Source organism: Pseudorca crassidens, chromosome 17 (assembly GCF_039906515.1).
Source record: "Pseudorca crassidens isolate mPseCra1 chromosome 17, mPseCra1.hap1, whole genome shotgun sequence".
In the NCBI taxonomy this organism is placed as follows: Eukaryota; Metazoa; Chordata; class Mammalia; order Artiodactyla; family Delphinidae; genus Pseudorca; species Pseudorca crassidens.
This window is the reverse complement of record NC_090312.1, coordinates 54558455-54581250: the sequence shown is the minus strand read 5'-3', so window position 1 is coordinate 54581250 and position 22796 is coordinate 54558455. Positions and strand designations below refer to the sequence as shown.

Sequence of the window (22796 nt, the reverse complement as noted above, 5' to 3'; positions counted from 1 at the left end):
ATCAGTCACAAGCACAAAAATGACTTTGAAACAGGTAGATGGGAAAAACAAGAAGAATCACAAAGTTTACTATTTTCTATGTGTGAGTTTAAAGATGGGGAGAAGCAGGAAGTTGAAATATTAACACGAGAGGAGGTATCATTTAAATATTTATTTTTGCCTTATAATAACACATTAAAATTTAATCAATTATTTATCTTGCCATAAAAACAGCATCATCCTTTATTTTAAACCTAGCTCAATAAAAGACTAGGGTTACCTCTCATAGAGCTCCATTCAATAATCCTGGATCAAAGGACAAATATTCATTTTTGCAATGCTAGTTCTTCTAAGGATAATGTGCATTGGGAGAGAAAAAGTCCTTTCTCAGCCTTCTCTTGTTCCACCAATATTCCACCTTCTCAGCTTCTCTCCATTTTATATCTGCAATAAGTCTTATATATAAGACCTAAGAAAGAACTCTTAGAGCTTAAGTGTCTTATCCTCTTCTGGAAGAAGGAAAACAGTTATCTCCTTTTAATATCACCCTGACTTATTTGCTACAAAGTTTTAAAATAAGACGAAAATCTCTAGATGTATATAAAAAGCTATTTTCCCAAATCACTCAGAAAGCTCTCTTTCAATATATGCATTCATATTTTGTTGCATTCCATACCTTTCCTTTAAGAACACACACACACACACACACACACACACACACACATATATACATGCATGAATATGGTATTATGTGTATATAGTTAGAAATGTGTTTAATTGTAACATTACAGATAAATTGAAACAAAGGTGAAACAAAGGCACTTATTTAATAGTGCCTAGAACATGTGAACATCTTTGCTCTTGAGGAAGAAAGCATATCTCAAGTAAAATTATTTCGGACAAAATGAATTTGTCAAAATCTGAATTTAGAAGGCATTTGGTAATGTCCTAATATTTTCTTTCTATTCTTTTGCCCTATTGAAACTGTTTTTTAGGAAATACATAAATAATAAATTCATACATCAATATTAAAATGGCTAAAACATTTTATTTTTTCACAAGGTATTTTTGTCAACAGAGGGCCAGAATCCAAATAAAAATAAAATAACATTTATCCAATCCATATTACAGTGGTAATTTCTGTAATTCGGTTGTTAATAGCATAGCAGAATGCCCATTTTTCAATAATAGCACAATTCCTCATAAATCCTCTCAAGAACACTGGAGTCTGAAGCCCTGTTTTCTACTCTGGTTTCTGCAATGAACTTTCAGTGAAGCCTGAGGTGAAGTCATGTCCACAGCCATGTCCTCAGACTCCTCACCCAGAAAAGCATTGATCTAGATTATGGTTAAAGTCCCAACATGAAAAATATAGACTTGTGGGGGGGGGCAGTGGGCAAAGAGCAACAGACTCAGCACTTTGCTGTCACCTCTCAAATAAAATCAAAGAAGTTTCTGGAGAAAAAAGTTATTTATTTGTCACCTCTTGAGTACAAATATTGAGTGTAAATCCAAAATTTAACCTAAGGCTTAAACCCAACCTTAAGCCTCTTGGGTTTGTGTTTTCTCAGTCACACTAGCTCAAAAATCTACCTCATTTATTCTAATTTCTGTTTTTATTATACAGAGTAATCTGTGCGTGATGACTATTCTTACTCCTTTACCACTGAAACTTCACTCCAAATAGGTAACAATGCTACAACAGAAGGCACATCTTAATCCTAACTTGTCCAGAGAAATGGAGGGAAGATGGATGACAGTGAAAAGAAAAGGGAAGTGAAAGATAGTCAAGAAGGTAAATGCATGTGTGTGTGTTGGGGTTGGCAGCTGGGAATAAAGGGGGGAGGGGAAGACAGATAAAAGGGAAGAGCAGAAAGAAAAGAAAAAGGATAAATCAATTCACCTGTTTTAGACCTCTATTGCTGAAGTTCTGTCCAACATGCCTTCTCAGGTTTCTGTGGAAAGTGCTATTCCTCCATTATCCAGTTGTACTGTGAGCTGTCATTCATGGACCCTACAAACTACCTCCAGCTACATACAGGAAAAAGCATGCGATTCAAACTGGACTAATCAGAAACCTTCTTTAGGGTTTTTCATAGTTGAGCTGGAAGTGTGTGCATATTGACAGAGGGAAGTTATTTTCTCCCAGAAAGGTGATAAAGAGAAATGGTTTCCAGCTGATAGAAAACCCACACCACATGGAGAAAAATAATCTGCAGCAAGAGAGAATGAAGCCAACCAAGAAAGAGAAGCAGAGATGTGGGTAAGAGAGAAAGCTCTTCCAAGGTCTCAGCTTTAAGATATCTGCAGTTGCCCCAGGCTGGCTTGGTCAGCCCTTCCCCACAATTTGTGAACTCTGCTAGTATTTTCCAATAAACCTCCTCTATCACTCAGGTAGTTCAAATTGGCTTCCTTTGCATGAACCAAAATCCAGAATAAAAGTCTAGAATAAAATGCCCAAATTCCATCACAAAATTAATCAATCAATCCATTTGTTGTTTTGTTCAGAAAATGATTTTTGTCTATCCAACCACTGTAATATTCATGGAAATACTACAATAAATAAGTCAAAGAGTCAAACTTTCAAGGAAACTATAGGAAATATTAAAAGAAAAATCACACTAAAATCAAGAAAAAGGTGAAGAACATTATTTAATAAGACCAAATTTCAATTTTTTGTCATGCTAAACATGCTGTGTACTCACCATCAATCTTAATCTAAAGGCAATATACAGAGATTCTAGAAGTAACTATCCTGGATAAAGTGACTAGGATTTTAATTATTTTAAAGGCTAATGATTGACAATTGAAAACAAATGGGTCTTCGTTTCCCCTAAAGTCAGAATAAAGACAATGTGTCTAGTATCACAATAATTACTTAATACTGCTCTGGAAGTCAATCACCCAAAAGAATGAATTAAAGAAAAAATTGAGGAGGTAAAATTATCTTTAAGTATAAATGACATGATCATGTACCCAGACAACTCAAGAGATTCTACAGAAGAATTATGTGATACAATATGATGATTTAACAAGGTGGTTATTTGAAATTAATATATTAAAAAAATCATTAGCTTTTCTTTAAATAAAAATCATTTGGTAAGTATAGTAGAAGTTCCCATTCTAAATAGCAACAACAAAAAAAAGGAAAAATAAATTAACTACATGCCTATAGAAAGTTGCGAAACATTACTGAAGAGAATAAGCAAAATAGTTTGGTATTTTCCCAGGAAGATTTAAATAAATCAGTGGAAAAAACTGTATTCAGAAATAGGCTAAGATATATGTAAAAATTAGTATATAATAAAGGCAGCATTTAAATCAGTAAAAGTGTCATAGGTTGAATTACTAGTCCCAATTCTTCACTCCTCCTACATCCACACCCTTACCCTGGTCTCATCAGAGGCAATGTGCACATCTGATCTCCTTGACCTTGGGCCTTGTCAAGTAACCAACTTGCTTTAGGTAAAAGAATTTGGTCAGAAAAGACTGTGTGCTAGTTACGAGGATAAGAACTGATGTGGTTGCTTGCTCTCCAGCACCTTTGCCATCACCAAGGGAACATGTTCCCATATGCCTCTGGTTCCAAGAGCATGTGTGACATATACAGCACAGCTGCCCTCGCCAAGCTATATGAAAACAAGGTGTCTTCAGCCTTTGGATCCATCAAACCTAATCAAATTTGTCTTAAACCACTGTATTTTATAGTTATTAGTTCTCAACAAAACCTATGTGATATACAGGAAAAGACTACTACTCAGTCTACAGTGCCAAAGCACCTATTAATCAATTTTGAGGAAATCATGAGTTATAGTCTAATTTTAGTGCCTGTACCAAAAGTATTTTATGCAAATCAAAGATTTAAACAGAAAAAAAAAAAAGACAGAAAGAAACAATTGTTTTTAAAAACAGATTTGAAATGCTGGAGACTTTTTGAAGCATGATACAAAACTAAAAGCCATAATATATATGACTAATTAACCTGAAAAAATAAGTTAGCAAAACCAAAACATATCAACAAATTCATTTTATTATGTATGACAGAAAAAGGGTCAATTTTCTTAATAAATATGTATAAAGCTTATAAATCAGTAAGAAAAGAAGACAAAGAATGGCAGGGAAAAATTTCTTGAATTAAAAATTTAATTAATTAAAATATTTTTAAGTGCCAAATGTTTGTATTAGTTTAAATTTGTATAAAAATTAATTTTTCACCCATCAGATTTGGAAAAAAATTAAAAGTACTGGTAGGTATGTGTGGAATCAATAATGCTAAAGCATTCTTGATAAAGATTAAACTGATGTATTTTGGGGGTAGCAATTTGGCAAAATACACCAAAATTATAAATAAATATAGTCATTAATGCAGCAATTCCACTTCCAGAAATTTTATTTGTTAAACTCACACAAGCTTAGGTAAGCATACTGTATTACTGTTTATAATAGAAGTAACCTTGAAAATGACCTAATTATCCAGCAATAGGCTATAATTAAATAAATTACCATATATGTAAGTTATAAGTATGAGGTTGTTCTTTATGTACTGATAAGAAAAATTCACCAAAGTGTATTGTTATGTTAAAATGTATAGAATATTTTAAATAATGTATTTCCATAAGAAGGAAAAAAGAAGGAACACAGGAAAGAATGCATTATGTGTGTATGTGTGTCTAGAAAGTTTCTGGAAATTACTCAAGTAACACAGAGAAAAGAAAACAAGGTTTTCGAAAAAAATAAATGCAACTGAAAACCCTTAGACAGATGGCTGTCCTCAACTAATAGACTCAGTAAGTTTGCCATTCCTAATATGATGCTATAATAGAAGACTCATTTTTCTTTTAAAATGCAAAAGTAAGTTAATAATGGACTGTTTCATATTCAGAAGACTATATTTCCTCTCCTCTTAAGGAAGATGTAATCCAGACAGACAGTACATGTATCAATGAAAGACTGAAGAAAGTCTTGTGTTTCTGCTGTTCTTATCCTGACAATCAACAATATGCAGGAGTTCAGCAAGAGAAAATCCATCAAATTTTAACATCTCTTGAGTCAGTTCTTCATGTGTCTTCAATATTGTGCTTGTTAGAACACTAAAGATGATCTAATTTTAATGTAAGTTATTTAAAAGAAATTCAAATTATTATGTGATTATTCACTCTTAGGTTTTACATGCTAATGGATGCAAAATTTGACAGCATATCAATTTATTTCTCATCCATGTAGCTAAAAGAGGTATTGAAATGATTTAAGATGTCCCATGAAATACAAGTAAAATTGTTTTTGCTCTTTCCTGAATATTCTTTTGAGAAGGTTGCCATTTATTAATAGTAATAACTACAACTGAAGTCACTGAACCAGAACAAGGTTATTTTCCTTTTATATTTTCCCTACATGTTCTGATACACCCCTCTGAAAACAAAGACCAATTTTACATTTTTTTTGATGCTAAGCCAATAGGTATTTATAGAAATGTTCTATCAGTGGAATAAGATAAAAAACACTTATTTATACCAGAAACACTGATGCAATGTAATGATGATAACTAGAAAAAATTCCAGGGGTGCAGTCTATTCACTAGTTAACCATTAATCACTAAGATAAATATGGCCTTTTATTATTAGAAGTTAAATATATTGAATAAAGTAACTAAAGTAAATGTAAGATATACACAGCATATTTTCACCTAGTATGGGCAAAATGAGTTAAAGGAAAAGATAACTATTGAAATGGATCATAAGATGTCAGCTAAACTAGAAATTTAACACCTGTGAATAGGGATGATGTAACCCATTCATTCCTCCATCACGTATCTGCTGAGCTCTCAACTTTTTGCATGGCAGCATTAGGCTTATGGCATACAGTGGTGGTGACCAAGGCAGATATACTCTGTCTCATAAAGTTATAATTTACCGTTAGAGATATTAATTTATTACACACAAACCATTTACAACAGATTATTTGCACATGGATTTAATGTAATACAGCAAATTTAACCATATGCTCCAGGCAAAAAGAGAGAAAAATTACCTAATTCAAGTCTCCTTAAATTTCTTCCCCAGGAAACATGAGTTTGGCCTATATGATTCAAAAGACAGGAAGACCAAAATTCAAAGGTGCTGAGAAACAGAAGTTGATACTTGGCTTCTGCATGTCCATGTGCCAAGTCTTAGCAATTAATAAGCCATTTAATGGATTTTCAACAGTAATTTAAGGGTGAGCTTTTTGTCTTAAATAAATATATCAGTATCTAACTTTGAGGGAAGGTAAAACACTCTGTATAATTATGATAGGTACTTTGAAGCATAAGAAAAGTTATTATAAATGCATAATGGGCTCATCGTCTCATGGGGGTAAAGATGGGAATTAGGGAAGATCAGATGATGTTTGCTGGGCACTGAAGAATCTGTAGAAGGGTGGGAAATAAATGAAAGGGTTAAGCATTTTGATGAAGACTCCAAGGAAAATGGATCTTGGTATCTAGGAGGAAAAGAGATTAACAGTATAGCTGCTGATACAGTGGTTCTCAAAGTTTGATCCTGGAACTTCTGTGGGTCCTAAAACTCTTGCAGGAGTTGGCTAGGTCAATAATATTTTAACAGGATATTATTTGCCTTTTCATTCTCATTAGCTTGCAATTGACAGTGGTGTTGACCAGGGCTACATGATTTATAATATTGCAAGTGTGAATGCATAAACAAATATGAGAGTAATATTCCATTTTGTGTGTGCATTTTTTTTTTCTTCCTTATCCACTCATCTGTTGATCGACATTTAGGTTGCCTCCATGTCTGGCTATTGTAAATAGTTCTGCCATGAACACTGGGGTACATGTATCTTTTTGAATCAGAGTTTTCTCCAAATATATGACCAGGACTGAGACTGCTGGATCTTGTGGTAACTTTATTTTTAGTGTTTTAAGGAATCTCCATACTGTTCTACATATTGGCTATACCAATCTACATTCTCACCAACAGTGTTGGAAGGTTCCTTTTTCTTCACATCCTCTCCAGAGTTTATTATTTGTAAACTTTTTAATGATGGCCACTCTGACTGGTGTGAGGTGAGACCTCATTGTAGTTTTGATTTGCATTTCTCTAATAAATAGCAATATTGAGCATCTTTTCATGTGTCTGTTGGCCATCTGCATGTCTTCTTGTGAGAATTGTCTGCTTAGGTCTTCTGTCCATTTTTTGATTGGGTTGTTTTTTTGATATTGAGCTGCATGAACTGTCTGTATATTTTGGAAATTAATCCCTTGTCGGTAGCAACATTTGCAAATATGTTCTTCCAGTCTATAGGTTGTCTTTTTGTTTTGTTTATGATTACCTTTGCTATGCAAAAGCTTTTAAGTTTAATTAGCTCCCATTTGTTTATTTTTGTTTTTATTTCCATTACTCTAGGAGATGGATCCAAAAAAATATTGTTTCAATTTATGTCAGTGTTCTGCCTACGTTTATGTCTAGGAGTTTTATAGTATCTGTTTTTAGTATTAGGTTTTTAATCCATTTTGAGTTTATTTTTGTATATGGTGTTAGAGAATGTTCTAATTCCATTCTTTTACATGTAGCCGTCCAGTTCTCCCAGCACCACTTATTGAAGAAACTGTCTTTTCTCCATTGTATATTCTTGTCTCCTTTGTCATAGATTACTTGACCATAAGTGTGTTAATTTATTTCTGGGCTTTCTATCCTGTTCCATTGATCTGAATGTCTATTTTGTGCCAGTACCATATTGTTTTGATTACTGTAGCTTTGTAGTATAGTCTGAAGCCTCAGCTCTGTTCTTCTTTCTCAAGATTGTTTTGGCTGTTTGGGGCCTTTTGTATTTCCATGAAATTTTTAATTTTTTTTGTTCTCAGCCACAAGAAACAATGAAATAATGCCATTTGCAGCAATATGGATGGACCTAGAGATTATCATATGAAGTGAAGTAAGTCAGACAGAAAAAGACAAATACCATATGATATCACTTATATGTGGAATCTAAAAAATTATACAAATGAACTTATTTACAAAACAGAAGTAGACTCACGGACAAAGAAAACAAACTTATGGTTACCAAAGAGGATAGCTTAAGAGTAGGGGGAGAGATATATTAGGAGCTTGGGATTAACATACACACACTACTATATAAAAAATAAACGAGGACCTACTGTATACTACAGGGAACTATATTCAATATCTTGTAATAACCTATAATTGAAAAGAATCTGAAAAAGAATAATATATATATATATGACTGAATCAATTTTCTGTACACCTGAAATTAACACAGCATTTTGTGAATTAACTATACTTCAATTTAAAAACTTTAACATAAAAGAAACAAATATGAGAATCCAGCTATCTTTTGTTAAGCCAGATATTAAAGGTATTTGGAGAAAAGTAAAACAATATCTTTTTTTCTTACAATTGCTCTTTTGTAAAATGTGCTTTTCATAAAAATATGTTATCTATGTTAATATATTAAGTTAATTATTATTGTTTTAAACGAATTTCTAAGTAAATATTTTTAAACTTTCTCAGGTTTATTTGTCTAGAACTATAAACATAGACAGATACAAATCACACAATAAAAACTTTTGGGGGTTTTCAATAATATTAGGCCTGTACAGGGATCTTTCGTTTGAGTGCTGTGCTAAATCACAGGGCTCAGTAGATAAACTTTGAGCTATGAGGCTACAAAGAGGGGTGGGGTCTGATCATGAGAGGTCGTACAGACCATGGGATAATACAGCATGTCCAGACTGGCTATAGAGGCTCAAAGTAGGGCTGTAGCCAAGTACATATGAGAAATGAACAGACCGAAGATGCATGTTATAGGGGAAAAAAATGACAACTGATTAGAAGTAACGAGTGAGGGGCAGGAAGTTGGGGGATTGGTGCCCACTTTTCTCGCATGAACACACATGTGGTAGGTGGTGCCAAGTGATGGAAATCACTGAGGGAGGACAGTTTAGACAGATTGATATTTCTCCTCTTTATGTATTGTGTCTTCCTGCTTTTTTGCGTGCTTGGTAATTTTTTTTATTGGATGTCAGACATTGTGAATTTTAACTTGTTGAATGCTGGATTTTTGTATTCCCATATGTCTTACTGAGTTTTATTGTGAAAAGCAGTTTAGTCACTTAGAAAAAGTTTGATCCTTTAAGGTCTTGCTTTTAAGACTTTTTAAGCAGAACTAGAGCAGTTTTCAGTCCAGGGATTTTTTTTCCCACTACTGGAGCAAGATGCTTCTGAGTACTCTACCCAACACCCTGTAAATGATGAGGTTTTCCAGTGTGGCTGGTGAGAATGGGCACTATTCCCAGCCCTGTGTGATCTGCAGGCATGGTCCCCTCTGATCCTGTTGGTTGATTCTTTCTCTGGCCTCCACTAGTTACTTCACAGGAATGTGCAGATCACTTCTTAATTGAATACTCAAGGGGAATGCTCTGCAGATCTCCAGTGCTTTCTCTCTCTGCAGAATTCTCCTTTCTGGTATTCTGACCTGTGAATTCTAAACTCCTTGGTTTCTCCATACTCCCAGCTTCATCTCCTTAACTCAAGGAGTCTGTATGGCTCAACCTGGTTCTGCCTTCCCTGTACTATCACCTGGAAACGCTCTCTATGAACTAAATTGATATAATCATAGGGCTCATCTTGTTTGTTTCCCATCTTTCAGGGATGACTGTCCTTCACTACCTGATGTCCAGTGATTTAAAAACCACTGTTTCATATGTTTGTCCTTTTTGTTTGTTTGTTTATTTCAGCAGGGAATAGTAAATCAGAAGGCTATTACTTATCTTGACCCATTATCTTTTACCTCTTTAATCTCAGAACCACCCTTGAGTTGAGTATTATTACCTCTGTTTTACACATGAGGAAATAAATAGTAACTTGGCTCACTCAAGTTTACTGAGATTTGGTGACACAGCTAAGATTTTTAAGCATTCCTTCCAAAGTTCTTGCGTATAGCCATTATGATATACTGCCTATAGAGAAAGTGACAGATAGCTGAATGGATACTTAACACTGAGAATGTTTTATAAAGTCACCTTTGTAAATTGGTTTAGAAATAGTCTTTCCTTAAAACGTTAATAAATGAACTAAGTGAGCCTTGAAAGCTATATACAGCAACAATCTTAAGGACTGAAGAATTTTTAAAACATCCTTAGGTCAACCACCAAGAAGTTTCCATTGCCTCTACAATAAAGACAATAACCAGATATCAGGCCTATTCTCAAACAGCGAGTTCTGAGGCACCTCATCCACCTCTGAAATGATCTACTTCTGAGTAAGTTCTCTTTTACATTAAAATAAAAAAAAATATATTAGAAATGATCAAATATATCTGTTTCCTTGTAGCTTCTACCCAATCAAAGCAATATATAAAAATAACAAACTCCAGAACTCATGCCAGTCAGCAGCCATATACATACATATTCTTCCCCAGCAGGGCACTGGAACACAGATCTAACAGGTTTTCCTTTACATGTTCTACTCTTTTCATCTTGGAATGTAATCAAATCTTCCTAAAACCTTTGAAATTCACATTTAATGTGACAACATGCAACATAACAAATAGTTAAGGAATGAGATATTATGATTAATTTAATATTACATATAATTAAGATTGTGCCACATTTAGTATTATGCAATTTAACATAGGTTACCAACTTTCTATAAGTAAAAAATCATAAAGGGTATTAAACAATAAATTTATATTGAGCACCAAATAATCACTCTTGAATCAACAAATCAAATCAACAACAGTCTATTCAGTTTTTACTCCAGGTAAGTCTCTATACTAGGATAGACCTAGCATTTTCTTTATGCATGTCAATGATTTCTTTCCAGTTTGGAATATAAAAGATGTGAGCAATGGAACTGGACTACACTGTCCCTACTGGGAACCTGGGAGTTATTTCTTGCCTGTATTTACTCGGTTAGGACCCTGGGCTCCATAGCCAACCTGCCTGCTTTGATTCTGGGCTATTCCACTTCAGGAAAATTCAGGGGTGGGTGGCCTTGGCAAGTTCCTCAACCTCTCCATGCCTCAGATTCCTTATCTGTGAAAGAGAAATAGTAGTGCTATCTCACAAGATTGTAATAAAATGTAAATGAGTTAAAATATATGAAGCACTTAGAATACTATCAGGCACATAGCAAATGCTCAACCAGTGATAATTAACTCTGTTTTTCTTATCATTAAAATAAGGTGTTCAGTGAAATCAATTCCAGGTATTTCTATTCTACTGGCTATTTGGACCTTGTCTAATTAGAATATAATGCTGGCACATAATTGTTTCTACATTCCCAGTTATCTGTGGGAGTGAAAAAACTGAGATATACCCTTTTCTTACCTAAGAAAGAGATTGCTTGGGATTGTCTCAATGCTGTCATTACAAAACCTGTGCTATAGACAAGCAATAAAGATCACAAATCCATTTTATGAATGGTCAAAATAAGGCAAAGACTGTTTTAGTAATTTGCTTGATTCATCCACGGGACTAACAAACGATTTCACTCCATCTACATACAGGAGCAAGTTAGCAAGTTCTATGAATAGAGTTGTTGTAATATTAAAACACACAGATGTCCAAAAGAATTTTATCTGTAACTGGGAGTGAGTATTTGTAAGCTGGTTATCAATTTCATATAAATCATTGAGTGTACATTTGACTCTGGAAGTTCTTTGAATTTATTCTGCCTTATTCACAATGAAAGAGGGAAGAGTAAAAAATGTAGCTTCTTGTAAAATTTTACGCAATTTCCAAGCCTGGTGTCCTGTAATATATCTAGAATACAAAGTCCCTCAAGAGTTCAACTAGAAGAAAAAGTAGGGCTACAAGAAGGAACTGGCTTGCAATTGTTTAAAGGGAGAATGAATACACAGACATTAGAAACCTAAAACAAATTCAAATTTCTAATCGCTATAAACAATGAGAAACTATTAACACATGGTATGAATTCAACAGTGAAAAGTTCCCATGGAAAAAATGCTTCCACTGATGTCACTTAGGGTCTGACTGCATCAGCACCTGCAGAGGCACAGGCCTGTAGTCCACTGACATCACCTCAGGTGCATGCAATTTGGGGACATGAAATAAAGTTCATAAAAGTATCCAGCTTCCTTAAAACAATGGCAGTTTATTCCCCCATAACTTGAGCATGACTAAAACAAATACTGTAAAATTCCATCCCATTGAGTAGTTTATTTGGTCATTTGAATACATCACTCTAAGGACTATCTCTCCTGAGAATATCTGTCTGTGGGGCCATGGCTTACTTCATATATCCATATTTCACTTAATTGACTAGATTAAAAACTTTAAAAAATCTGAATAATGCTTGTAAGTGGATTATAATATCTTAATTAAATGTCAGCACTCTCTAATGCATTAGTGACTGCCCCCTTTTTAATCTCCACTTATATAACAATCTGGTCAACTGAAAACATATTTGAGGTTCCTATTAAAGATAAAGCACTATTTCACACTTTTGTGGCTTATTTCTTACATATTTTTTTAAAAGATAAAGAGGTAAAACCTATATTTTAAAACGTGTTTTCATCAAAAAATATTTATTCAGTAAATTACCCTGGTAAACATTAAAAAATAAAATAACAGTCTGACAAGCATTTAAAAGTGGATTTTTGCTATATATCTAAAAGGCATAATCAAATTAGATTTATCCCACTCTGATCTGTAAGACTACAATTATTTCATTTTAGTTAAAATGAGAATACCAAAAGCATCTACAGTTACTACGATATATAGTGTAAGGAGATATAAAGCTGTCCTACATTGTAACAATCTTTGTCATATTGTCATGCCCAGAACTCCTCCCAAACTCCTCCAGAAGTGTTCATTTCCTTCTTAGTTCATCAAATATGTAATAACCGGTACCAAATGGCTATTAGTAAACCTAAGTCACACATTAAATCGTGAATAGTTCATTGATTTCCTTAAGCTCTCTATGATTGGCTATGATTCATTTTAAGACATCTAATTGCACCTACTGGCCTTGATTTTTAAACCAAGTTCTACCATTGGAATCTTTAAACAGCTCAATTGCTCCCTCTAGCCTCCTTTTATATACTACACCCACAGGTCACAATCAAAGGTTAGGAGCCTATCGTGGGATTACTCTTACTCTCTTGCCTAAACTTGTTATATGGCTCATCAAGATATTCCACTGATCCAAACCCAAGGATGCACAATGCCAAATGGTAGTGGTGAGACACTAAGACAAAGAACATCTATTCAGAGTGCTAAATTATAGGAAGCAACAATCAAATATGATTACATGAATAACCTCAAAATCTATAAATGACTTTCCCAAGGAAAGAAGGCAAAAGAAAAAAGTTGAGTGTCACATATTTTAACTTAGTAGTTTATCCTTTTAACCTGGAATATTTTTGCTGTTTGCATAAGCTGCATATTTCATAAAACAAATGCAGTCTGATTTTTCACGTTCAAAATCAAATGTGTTGTGAAGAACAAAAATAACCCTCAAAGAGCCAGGCGCCAAAATTATTTTCCACAGTGGGCAAAAGGAATATACAGTATAAGTACTTCATTTCACTACAAAATATGTGTATATTTTTTATATATAGATATAGATGGATTTGAATTTTGAGACCCTCCCCCAAAAAACTATTTTGATTTCATTCCAACTTGCCTTTCTATGATTGAAGTACCACTTGTAGATGACACGTATTTTTCAAAATAACATCAAGCCATGTTTTTAACATTAAATTTTTAAAGTTTGCTACCTTGGCAAAAAATTGATTTTAAAATTACATATAATTTGCTGCCAGTGTTTTTACTACTCAGCAGAAGGCTAGGATAGTTTCCAAAATGGAACACCCTGTGTCACTACAGAAGATAACAAATGTTAGATTTAAGTTGCACATTCTGTATTTCTTCATGATAGGCACTTCAGAAAGAAAAAATCTGAACATTTGTTAGCCAGTTGCCCCAAAATTTACAGGATAAATATGTACATTTTCCCCTTTTGGCTATATAAATTAAAGCTTGGAGGTTCATACAATAGAACTTCAAATTTGGAAATGGCCTTAGTGACAGGTTAGTTCAATTGTCTTTTTGCCGAAGATCAAGGCTATGTTAGTATAAGAACCAAAGTTAAAGGCCACGTCCCTTGACCCTCTGTCCTAGGGCTACATTATACTATATTGCTAGCTATCTTCTATTCCCAATGTTACATGCACAAGCTATTTTATTTTAAACTTCTTTGTCATTGAATAAACCACTTTAATATCTTTTTCTGCCCATCCTCCTCCTTCCCCTATTAACTAAAAGAAAAAAAAGATGTTTATGGTCTGAATTTGGGGTATAACATTGAGCTGGTCTAAGTTATATATCAAATCCTACTCCTAATGTGAATAGGAAGCACTTGGGCATTGAGCCAGTTAAAATAAACAGGCCCATTGAATCAAAAAGGTCTATTTCTTTTCCATGGTATTAGAAGAAAAGATAAACAGATTTCAGCAAATTCAGTCTTATAAAAGAAGGTGTCAGCTGAACTTGACATTCTATGATAGTAACAAATGATGAGGCAAAATGTGAAAATCACATTCCTGAACTAAACTAAGAAAAACCCACGGGAAGAAAATGTACTGATGTTAGCTTGGTTGACTTTAGTGTATTACATTTTGTAAAATTTTAAAAGTATTAAAATAAAATCTTCCTAGACCAGCTGGTATATCCTAACCTGATAGACTTTCTGTAATTAGATGCTATTATACCTTTGAATCAGCATTTATTTTTACTAATAATATCTAAATAGTATGGAGTATTTAACTATGAGAAGGCATGTTGCTGTCTATCCACTATCTATCTACCTAATATGATATACATGTATTCATTTAATCATCAGAACCCCTATGAGACAAGTACTGTTAGTATCTCCGTTTTACAGATATGTACACTGAGGCTCACAGAGGTTATCTTGCCTGTTATTGACTTAACAATTAAGTTGCAAGTAAAAGGGCTGGGATTAAAATCCAGGCAATCTGGTGACAAAATATGAGCTCTTTTTTTTTTTCTTAATTTAAGTATAGTTGATTTACAATGTTGTGTTAGTTTCTGGTATGCAGCAAAGTGATTCAATTTTATATGCATATATATATATATATATATATATATATTCCATTTCAGATTCTTTTCCATTATAGGTTATTACAAGATATCAAATATAGTTCCCTGTGCTATACAGTAGGTCCTTGTTGTTTATCTATTTTATATATAGTAGTATCTATTAATATCAGACTCCTAATTTATCCCTTCCCCTTCCTTTCCCTTTTGGTAATGATAAATTTATTTTCTATGTCTGTGAGTCTGTTTCTGTTTTGTAAATAAGTTCATTTGTATCATTTTTTAGATTCCATATATAAGTGATACCATATGATATTTGTCTTTCTCTGTGATTTATTTCACTTAGTACGATAATTTCTAGGTCCATCCATGTTGGTGCAAATGGCATCATTTCATTCTTTTTTATGGATGAGTAATCAGAATACGTGCTCTTAATCACTATACTATACCACAATAAAAAATTATTTGATGAATATAATTACATTCACAGATATTTAAAATGAATTGTGATGGAAAGTAACATGAAAAATGACTTTCTCAATTTGAAATATATATGCTGAAGGGTCAGAAAGCTCCTGAAGGTGCACAATGAAATCAGTCTTTGTCTTTTGACACTCAACAAATTTAACTAATTGATTTAAATATTCAATGTCCTTTTTTGGTCCAGAAATAATTTCAGTTGGTCATTTACCAAATATTCTGATCAGATACATTTTGAGTAGTACCTTGGGGTAGGTCAGGCAGAAAAATAAATTTACATAAAATAATTGATTAATCCAACATAAGAGAAAATAATTATACCACTGAACAAGTGCATTAAAATTTTCTCATGTTAATAACCTGAAATAGCTATAAACTTTAGATCTATCACTTTGTGTGTGTATGTGTGGTACGCGGGCCTCTCACTGTTGTGGCCACTCCCGTTGCGGAGCACAGGCTCCGGACGCACAGGCTCAGCGGCCATGACTCACGGGCTCAGCCGCTCCGCGGCATGTGGGATCTTCCCAGACCGGGACACGAACCCGCGTCCTCTGCATCGGCAGGCGGGCTCTCAACCACTGCGCCACCAGGGAAGCCCAGATCTATCACTTTTCACCTGACTCTAGAGATTAAAAAGCTGTTATTGAACCCAACTCTATTCTTACTTGATAGGGATGAAGAGACTGAAAGCGAAAACCCAGCTGTACAAAGGGATGGACTTGGATGGTTATTTTCTGTGGATTTCTCAGGGGTAGTATGAGACAATCTACCTCACTGGTATAGGCTCAATAGTAAGGATTTCATGAATAACCCTAGATTTGGGCAACCTGACCAAGCAATTCTGAACAGAGAAAGGCACAGTTAAGGTGGAACACACAGGAGAAGCTGAAGAAACTGAGGCCTAGTGAGTCTTCTGGCCTCTTTGTCAGAGTTCTTGGTTCTTTTGATATTCTGAATGGCCAGCAAACTTGGGATTCCAAAGCATGGAATGTTGCTGCAGGTTAAAAACCTTTGTGAATCAGTTATGCAGCCCCTGCTATTGACCAGTATAAAACTGCTACCATGGAGAATTATGGGATGTAGTCAGAATCCCTTACTCAAGGAGATTGACCAGATCACGTTGTCACCATCCTTCCATGAGCAAATAAAATAATGCATGTTGATTATTTAAGCAAGTAGAAAATAAGAGATATGAGAAAAGATCCCAACATCTGACATTTTAAAATCTGTAAAATATATTTTTTTTATCTCTGAAATGTCTCACCACTAATTCCTGCTAAGATGATATGCAGTACAAAGCTAATCCAAGGAAACTGAACTTTTAGGTAGATTCAGATAAACCTGACAAAGGTGAATAAATACTAAATCAGTTAAACACTGCAAGAAAAATGTAGGAGGGTTACACTCACAATTCATAGTATTTGTCATAAAACAGCCTTCAGAAATCTAGAATCTCTCTTCTTTCTTTAACAAAGAAAGGAACAAAATCAATTTTTGTTTTATCAAGTTCTTTTTGTCACCAAGTCATTCTTCTCATGCTTTGATATGTGCATCATTCAGAGTATCACATGCTTTTATTTTACCATTAAATTGGCTTAAAATAATTTTTCTCACTAGAAATGTGTGCTATTGTTTAAAAAAATAAAGAACATGTTCACATAAATATTTAACACTTGACAAACTATGAAAGTTGATGATGAAAGTTATTGATTATGAACTATATTCTATCTTAATTTCATGACAAAAGTGTTTGCAGTGTTAAAAAAATAAATAAATAAAGGAGTCTCAGGATCATGAGAATCCCCACTAGAACATGAAAATTATTTTAGCCACAAAATGACTTTTTAGAGCATACAGATTAAATCATGATTCTCTGCTAACAATTTAGCTTCTTCTGACCAATGAACACGTCTGATTCAGACTGCTGTCCAATGACAGCAGTCTTTGAGTTTTAGTTAATATTAGCAATGTACCTCCTTTGCATCATGCTAATGATTACACACTGAAAGGCGCACTCCAATAAATGGATCCAGTGATATACAAAAATCTTTAAACAAATGTATAGTGAAATTTTAGCATTAAACAGTGTTCTACCAGAAATATATAAGGAGGGGAATTTATTGAATCTGTTCCATAGTACTGCTTCTGGTAGTGTCTTACCCTTCTTAGCTGTAAGAGATGTTCCTTTTTGCTTCTTAAATACAAAAACAAACAAACAAAATGCACTCCTTCTCTGTAATAGGCTTTCATCAGCATATTAACAAATATCTCCTGCTCTAAAATTTAAAAATTTCAAATATTTATACTTTCAAAATCAGACAGGAAAGAGTTAACATGAATACCTCTACCCAACTCCCTCCCACCTAGATGGGGAGGGAACACAGGTTTTTAAACATTAAATTGTAGAAATTAAAAGTATAGGGGTCCCACCAATTGTGAAGCTCAGCGAGGAATAAAGCATTGTAATCTCAGTTGTCAGCATAAAAAGCATCTCTTAGAAGCTTCGTTCCAACTATAATAACTTAGTGCGCTTGCTAGAAAAAAAAATTGTGATCATATGAGCTTCATGCATGATTGATACCATTACTGTTTATTTTAAGACTGTCTTTAAGAATCAGTCAAATGAAGCAGTCTCAGTTTATGTTTTGCAATCAGAATGTCCAACACAATATAAATGCCTTTTCTGAAGATGTGATGGACTATTCTTCCCATTACTGTTTCCTACCAAAAAGAAACATCTAATAAAAGTGAATCAGGCAGAAATTCATGTCACAAAATATCCTGTCATCCGTGTTCTTTATAGTATGCTGAATTACCTAGCAGCTATTCTTATGATTTTAAAAAAAGGAGGTTATCATGACACACAAATAAGTATATAAACCCAACTAAGGATATGTTCAAATGCTTAAAAAATGCTATTTGGGAATAATACAAACTCTGAAACATAATCTACTTTAAATAATTAGAAAATCTCCTTTGTATCAAATACCCTTTTTAAGGTCTCAGATGGCACATGCCTCTTATCTTTCATAATTAAATCTTTGCATTGTGTAATAAATATGGATGGAATAAGTTAAATACTCTAAAAATGGAAGGAAAAAAAACCCTCTTTTTTCCATGAACAATTTTTAAAATGTATCTTGAAGAAAGAACAGAAATTACAGAAATTCAAAATAAAATTTTTTTTAGCAAAATCATAACTTTTTCTCCCATAATAATATCTTATTGAACTGATTGAGGGATTCAAACTATGAAGAAATACACGCACATTTTATTTAGGCTCAAAAAGGAAAGCTAATGATCATCAATACACTTATGTTATCCCAATAATCTCTGAAAGCAAATCTAAGACTTTCCTACAGCAGGTGGCCATGAATCCAGGCTCTCCCTCCCTCTTCAGATTGAGCAAGATAAAACTAGCCCCTACTTTTAACACCTCCCCCACACCCCATCTCACCACCATCACCACCACCACCAATCTGAAGCAATAGGCCCTTCTGTTTATAACCTTATAAATAACAGCTTGCCACTTTCATTCCTCTAGTCTATGAACTGCTTACTTTTTTTCATTTCCACATTAAATTATCTCTTGATTTAAATATTAGAAACAAAAATCCATCTGTGGCATGCAATTCCAACAGTTCAAATTTGCAACCAAGAAAAGTCTGGACTTACCAGATTTACCTTTCCATCTCTTTTATTCAGAAAAACAAAGTTGTATTTTTCAAAGGGTTAAACAGTTTTGGTTTGAATTAGGGTTTGGGTGTAATATAATCATACTTAATATCTGTAAACTTAATTCTTGATAATGGTTCTTACTTTTTCAAATATTTTGTTTCTCTATTAACCATCACTTATTACATGTAGTCCTAAGAACAGTTTATACAACAGAGAATTATATTCAGAATATGCCCTCACATATGGCATTTATTATGCACACTTTGTATATAAATCTGTTACATGAAACACATTCAAATACTGTGCAACAGGTTCTGCTGTTGTGTAAACACACACACCCAACAAAATGAAAATAAGCTTTAAAGAATCAACAATATAGGGGAAAAAATCACATTATTCTTCAGAGACTTAATAATTCTTTTGAGGTGACAGAAGATCTAACCAAAAGGAGTATATTTTACTAAGACCCTCTTATTGTCTTTGTACTCCACCGTGTAGGTGATAAACTGGTTAGAACCCAGGTGTATACAAGCTTCCATTGATTTATTGCATGTTACTGGCTTTAGTGCTGAGTTGATGACAGGAAAAGTACTTTGGCAGAGGTCTGACAAGTCGTTATCCTTAAGTTCCCTTTTGCTTTGTGTCTGTCTGTTCCCAAAGCTATCAAAGTAAAGCAAATGACAGTCTAAATCCTCTATGTTTTGCCATGAGAGTGTGAAATCAAATTGTAAGACACCTCAGAACTATTACATTGGGCCACATTTATTTTCAATTGGCGGGGGAGGGGAAGCGAAAACACTTCAAGAGATGGATTTCATGTCCTCTGTGAAGCCAGATCTAGTTACAGTGTATTAAGTTATGTCTAAATGAGTAAAAGACTCTGTCTAGTCAAGTGTTTTATCACAAAGTAATGTTATTAAACATATCAAGTATTCCCACGCTCTCCTCTAGATTCTTTGATTTTAACCTCCTTTGTTAGGCACAAAACACAGGGAAAAAGATTTCAGGAACAACACCAAGGCAGCACATTATGCCAAGCAATGAATTCTGTGTTTCCCGAGCAGTTTATTTATTATAAACTCAAACTGCTTTTATGAAACTACACGTTTGCTATATGTAGGTCTTCTAGGTCTTCGCCTCTTTCCTTGATAAGAAGCATGGATCGGCTACAATTGTGTCTTTGAGCGCGCAGCACGGTGCTTTGTGCTGCTGGGGATAACGGATTCTCAGTCTCACGCGCATCCATCACCTAAGACAGGGAAACTCAACACGGGTCTTGGCGGCTGGAAGGGAAACAATGTGTTGAGACCCTGGCTGCTGTGAGCTACAAGGATCTGACGAGCGAACGATATGTTTCAGGGAGCAGCCCAGGCAAGGGGGAAGGAAGAAAGCCCTCGTACTCTTACCTCCACATTGAAATACTGCTCCGTTCCGCAGACGGTAGCACATAAAATCCAAAGCAAGGTTTGCAAGTAAAATACCCCCGAATGATGCACGAAATCCAACCGTCTTCCAGTGCTGAATGTGAGTAAGATCATAGTGAACTGTGCTTCAATGGATGGACGAGCTCCCCTTCGTTTTCTCCCTCTCTCCCTTTCCCTCCCTCCCTGGTTTCCTTTCAAAAGTCCTCCGGGTGGGTAAGGAGCCTGCAGGTTCACCCACAGCCCGGCAAGGGGAGGAGACAGAGGGCCCCCGCGCTCGGCAGCCCCCAGAGAAGCAGCGGCTGAGGTAGAGTCAGCAGCAGCTCGCATTCACCATCCTCGTGGGCCCGCGGCCGGGAACGTGGCGCCCAAGTTCACCGGCGGTTCCGGCTCAAAGAACCGAGTCGCAGCCGCAGCAGCCGCCGCCGCCTCCAGAGGGTGCGTCCTCCTCCTCCTCCACCGCCCACTCCTCCTCCGCCGCTACCGCCTCCTGCTTCTGCGGGAAGGGCCTCGGCCGCTCCTCGCTCTCTCGTCTCTGCTTCTCCTTCCCTCCTCTCCTCGCTCCCCTCCAGAACGTTCATCCGTAATCTACATAACTCCTCCTTCCCGGGGTCTGCCTGACTCTTGGGCCCTCGGCGCGCGCGCGCGCGCGCGCGCACACACACACACGCACACGCGCACACACACACACACACATCTGCACACGAACACACTCACACAACCCGACTCGCACGCGCGCGCTTCTTAAAGGAGACGGCTGGTAAAGGGGAACTGCCACTGTACCGCGCACTGAAAGTAGACAGCCCGGGAGAAGGGCCCTGAATTGAGACGTGGTGTTTAATATACCACCCACCCCTTATCCTCGAGACAAGCACGCAAGAACCTGGGCGGCTCCATTCTTTCGTCTCGCCCACCTTCCGCCGAGCACCTAGAAACAAGTGCGCCCCTCTCCTGCCGGGGACTGGCTGGGGCTCAGGCTGCGGACCCCGGTATGGGCTGGGGAGCTGCCCAGGCCTGGTCCCGGTGGGCGACCGTCGTCCTCAGTCGAAAAAACGCTGGGAATCTGAGGGAGCGCCCGGGTCACTGTGCGCTGCTTGGGGGCTCGGGTCTGTTGCCAGCAGGCCAAGTTTAAAAAGCCTGAGCTGGCAAGTCCTGAGCGTCCAAAACTTTGTTGGGGCCCACCAACCAAGTATGTGGCCTGTTGTCTCCCTGAATTCTCTCTACCATCATAACATCCCGCCTTTTGGGCTCGCGGGGATGGCAAAGGGTGGGGGCGTGAGGGAAATCTAGTCAAATACAAAGCACGAGGAAAATGCTCACTTCCCAAAGATGTTCTGTCTGGTGGAAACAGGTACACACTGGGACCCCGGAGAGGTGGTCCGGGTGTTAACAAAACACCGGGCCAGAGAGGGCGGGGGCGCCTGAAAGGATCGCGCTGTGGGAGCTTGGGGAAGGGCTGGGGAGGAAAGGAGAGGGAGCAGCCTGAAGAAAGGCGAGTAAAGCAGCTGGCTAGGGCGGGAGGAAGAGGCTGCGCGCAGACCAAGCGGGGGAGAGACTGGCGGGAGCGAGGAGAGCTGCAGTCAAGAGGGGGAGGCTGCTGGCAGGGGAACTTCGGTAGAGGCTGCCAAAAAGGACTCGAGCCGCAGCAGTGTGAGGCAGTGGACTGGGGTGGCAGCAACCACCAGCCCTTGGCAGGTGATGGTTTGGCTGAAAGAGAAAGGGGGAAGGGAGACAGGCAGGCATCTGTTTGGGGGCCGTGCCAATAAACGTGCTTCTCCTTGGCAACCAGCAGAGGGGAAGAGGAGCCCACTGGAAAGAAATGTAGGCAAGGCTGAGAATAAAGACTGTTCCAGGTATGGCAGCTACCTCGGTGAGGTGGAAGAGAGAATTGACAAAGCAAATTTCATGGGTGAATTGGTAAAGCAAGAAGTAGAGCTACAAGAGGTCATGCAGATGGAAAATGTTGAAACACATCTTGCCAAAAATTGCATTGGACTGTAATAAAGCTGAGGAATGGGACTTTTTGACTAATGCTTTAAAAACTGTAGGAAATATGACCCACCCAATTTGACTCAAGTCTCTCAGGGAGACTTTCCTGACAGTCTGTTTTGTGCACAGCATGTCCTGTCCACAAGAAT

The 22796-nt window shown here is 36.4% G+C and overlaps 1 protein-coding gene across 1 annotated transcript in view; it reads right to left on the bottom strand.

Annotated features, from left to right (window-relative positions):
• Positions 1 to 21421, bottom strand: part of MMP16 (matrix metallopeptidase 16) — a 358158-nt gene extending 336737 nt beyond the window's left edge. Inside the window, exon 1 of the mRNA XM_067711935.1 lies at positions 20644 to 21421. Within this exon, the coding sequence (XP_067568036.1) occupies positions 20644 to 20988 (345 nt within the window). The 5' untranslated portion in view covers positions 20989 to 21421. The remainder of the gene's footprint in view (positions 1 to 20643) is intronic.
• Between the last annotated feature and the right edge of the window lie 1375 nt (positions 21422 to 22796).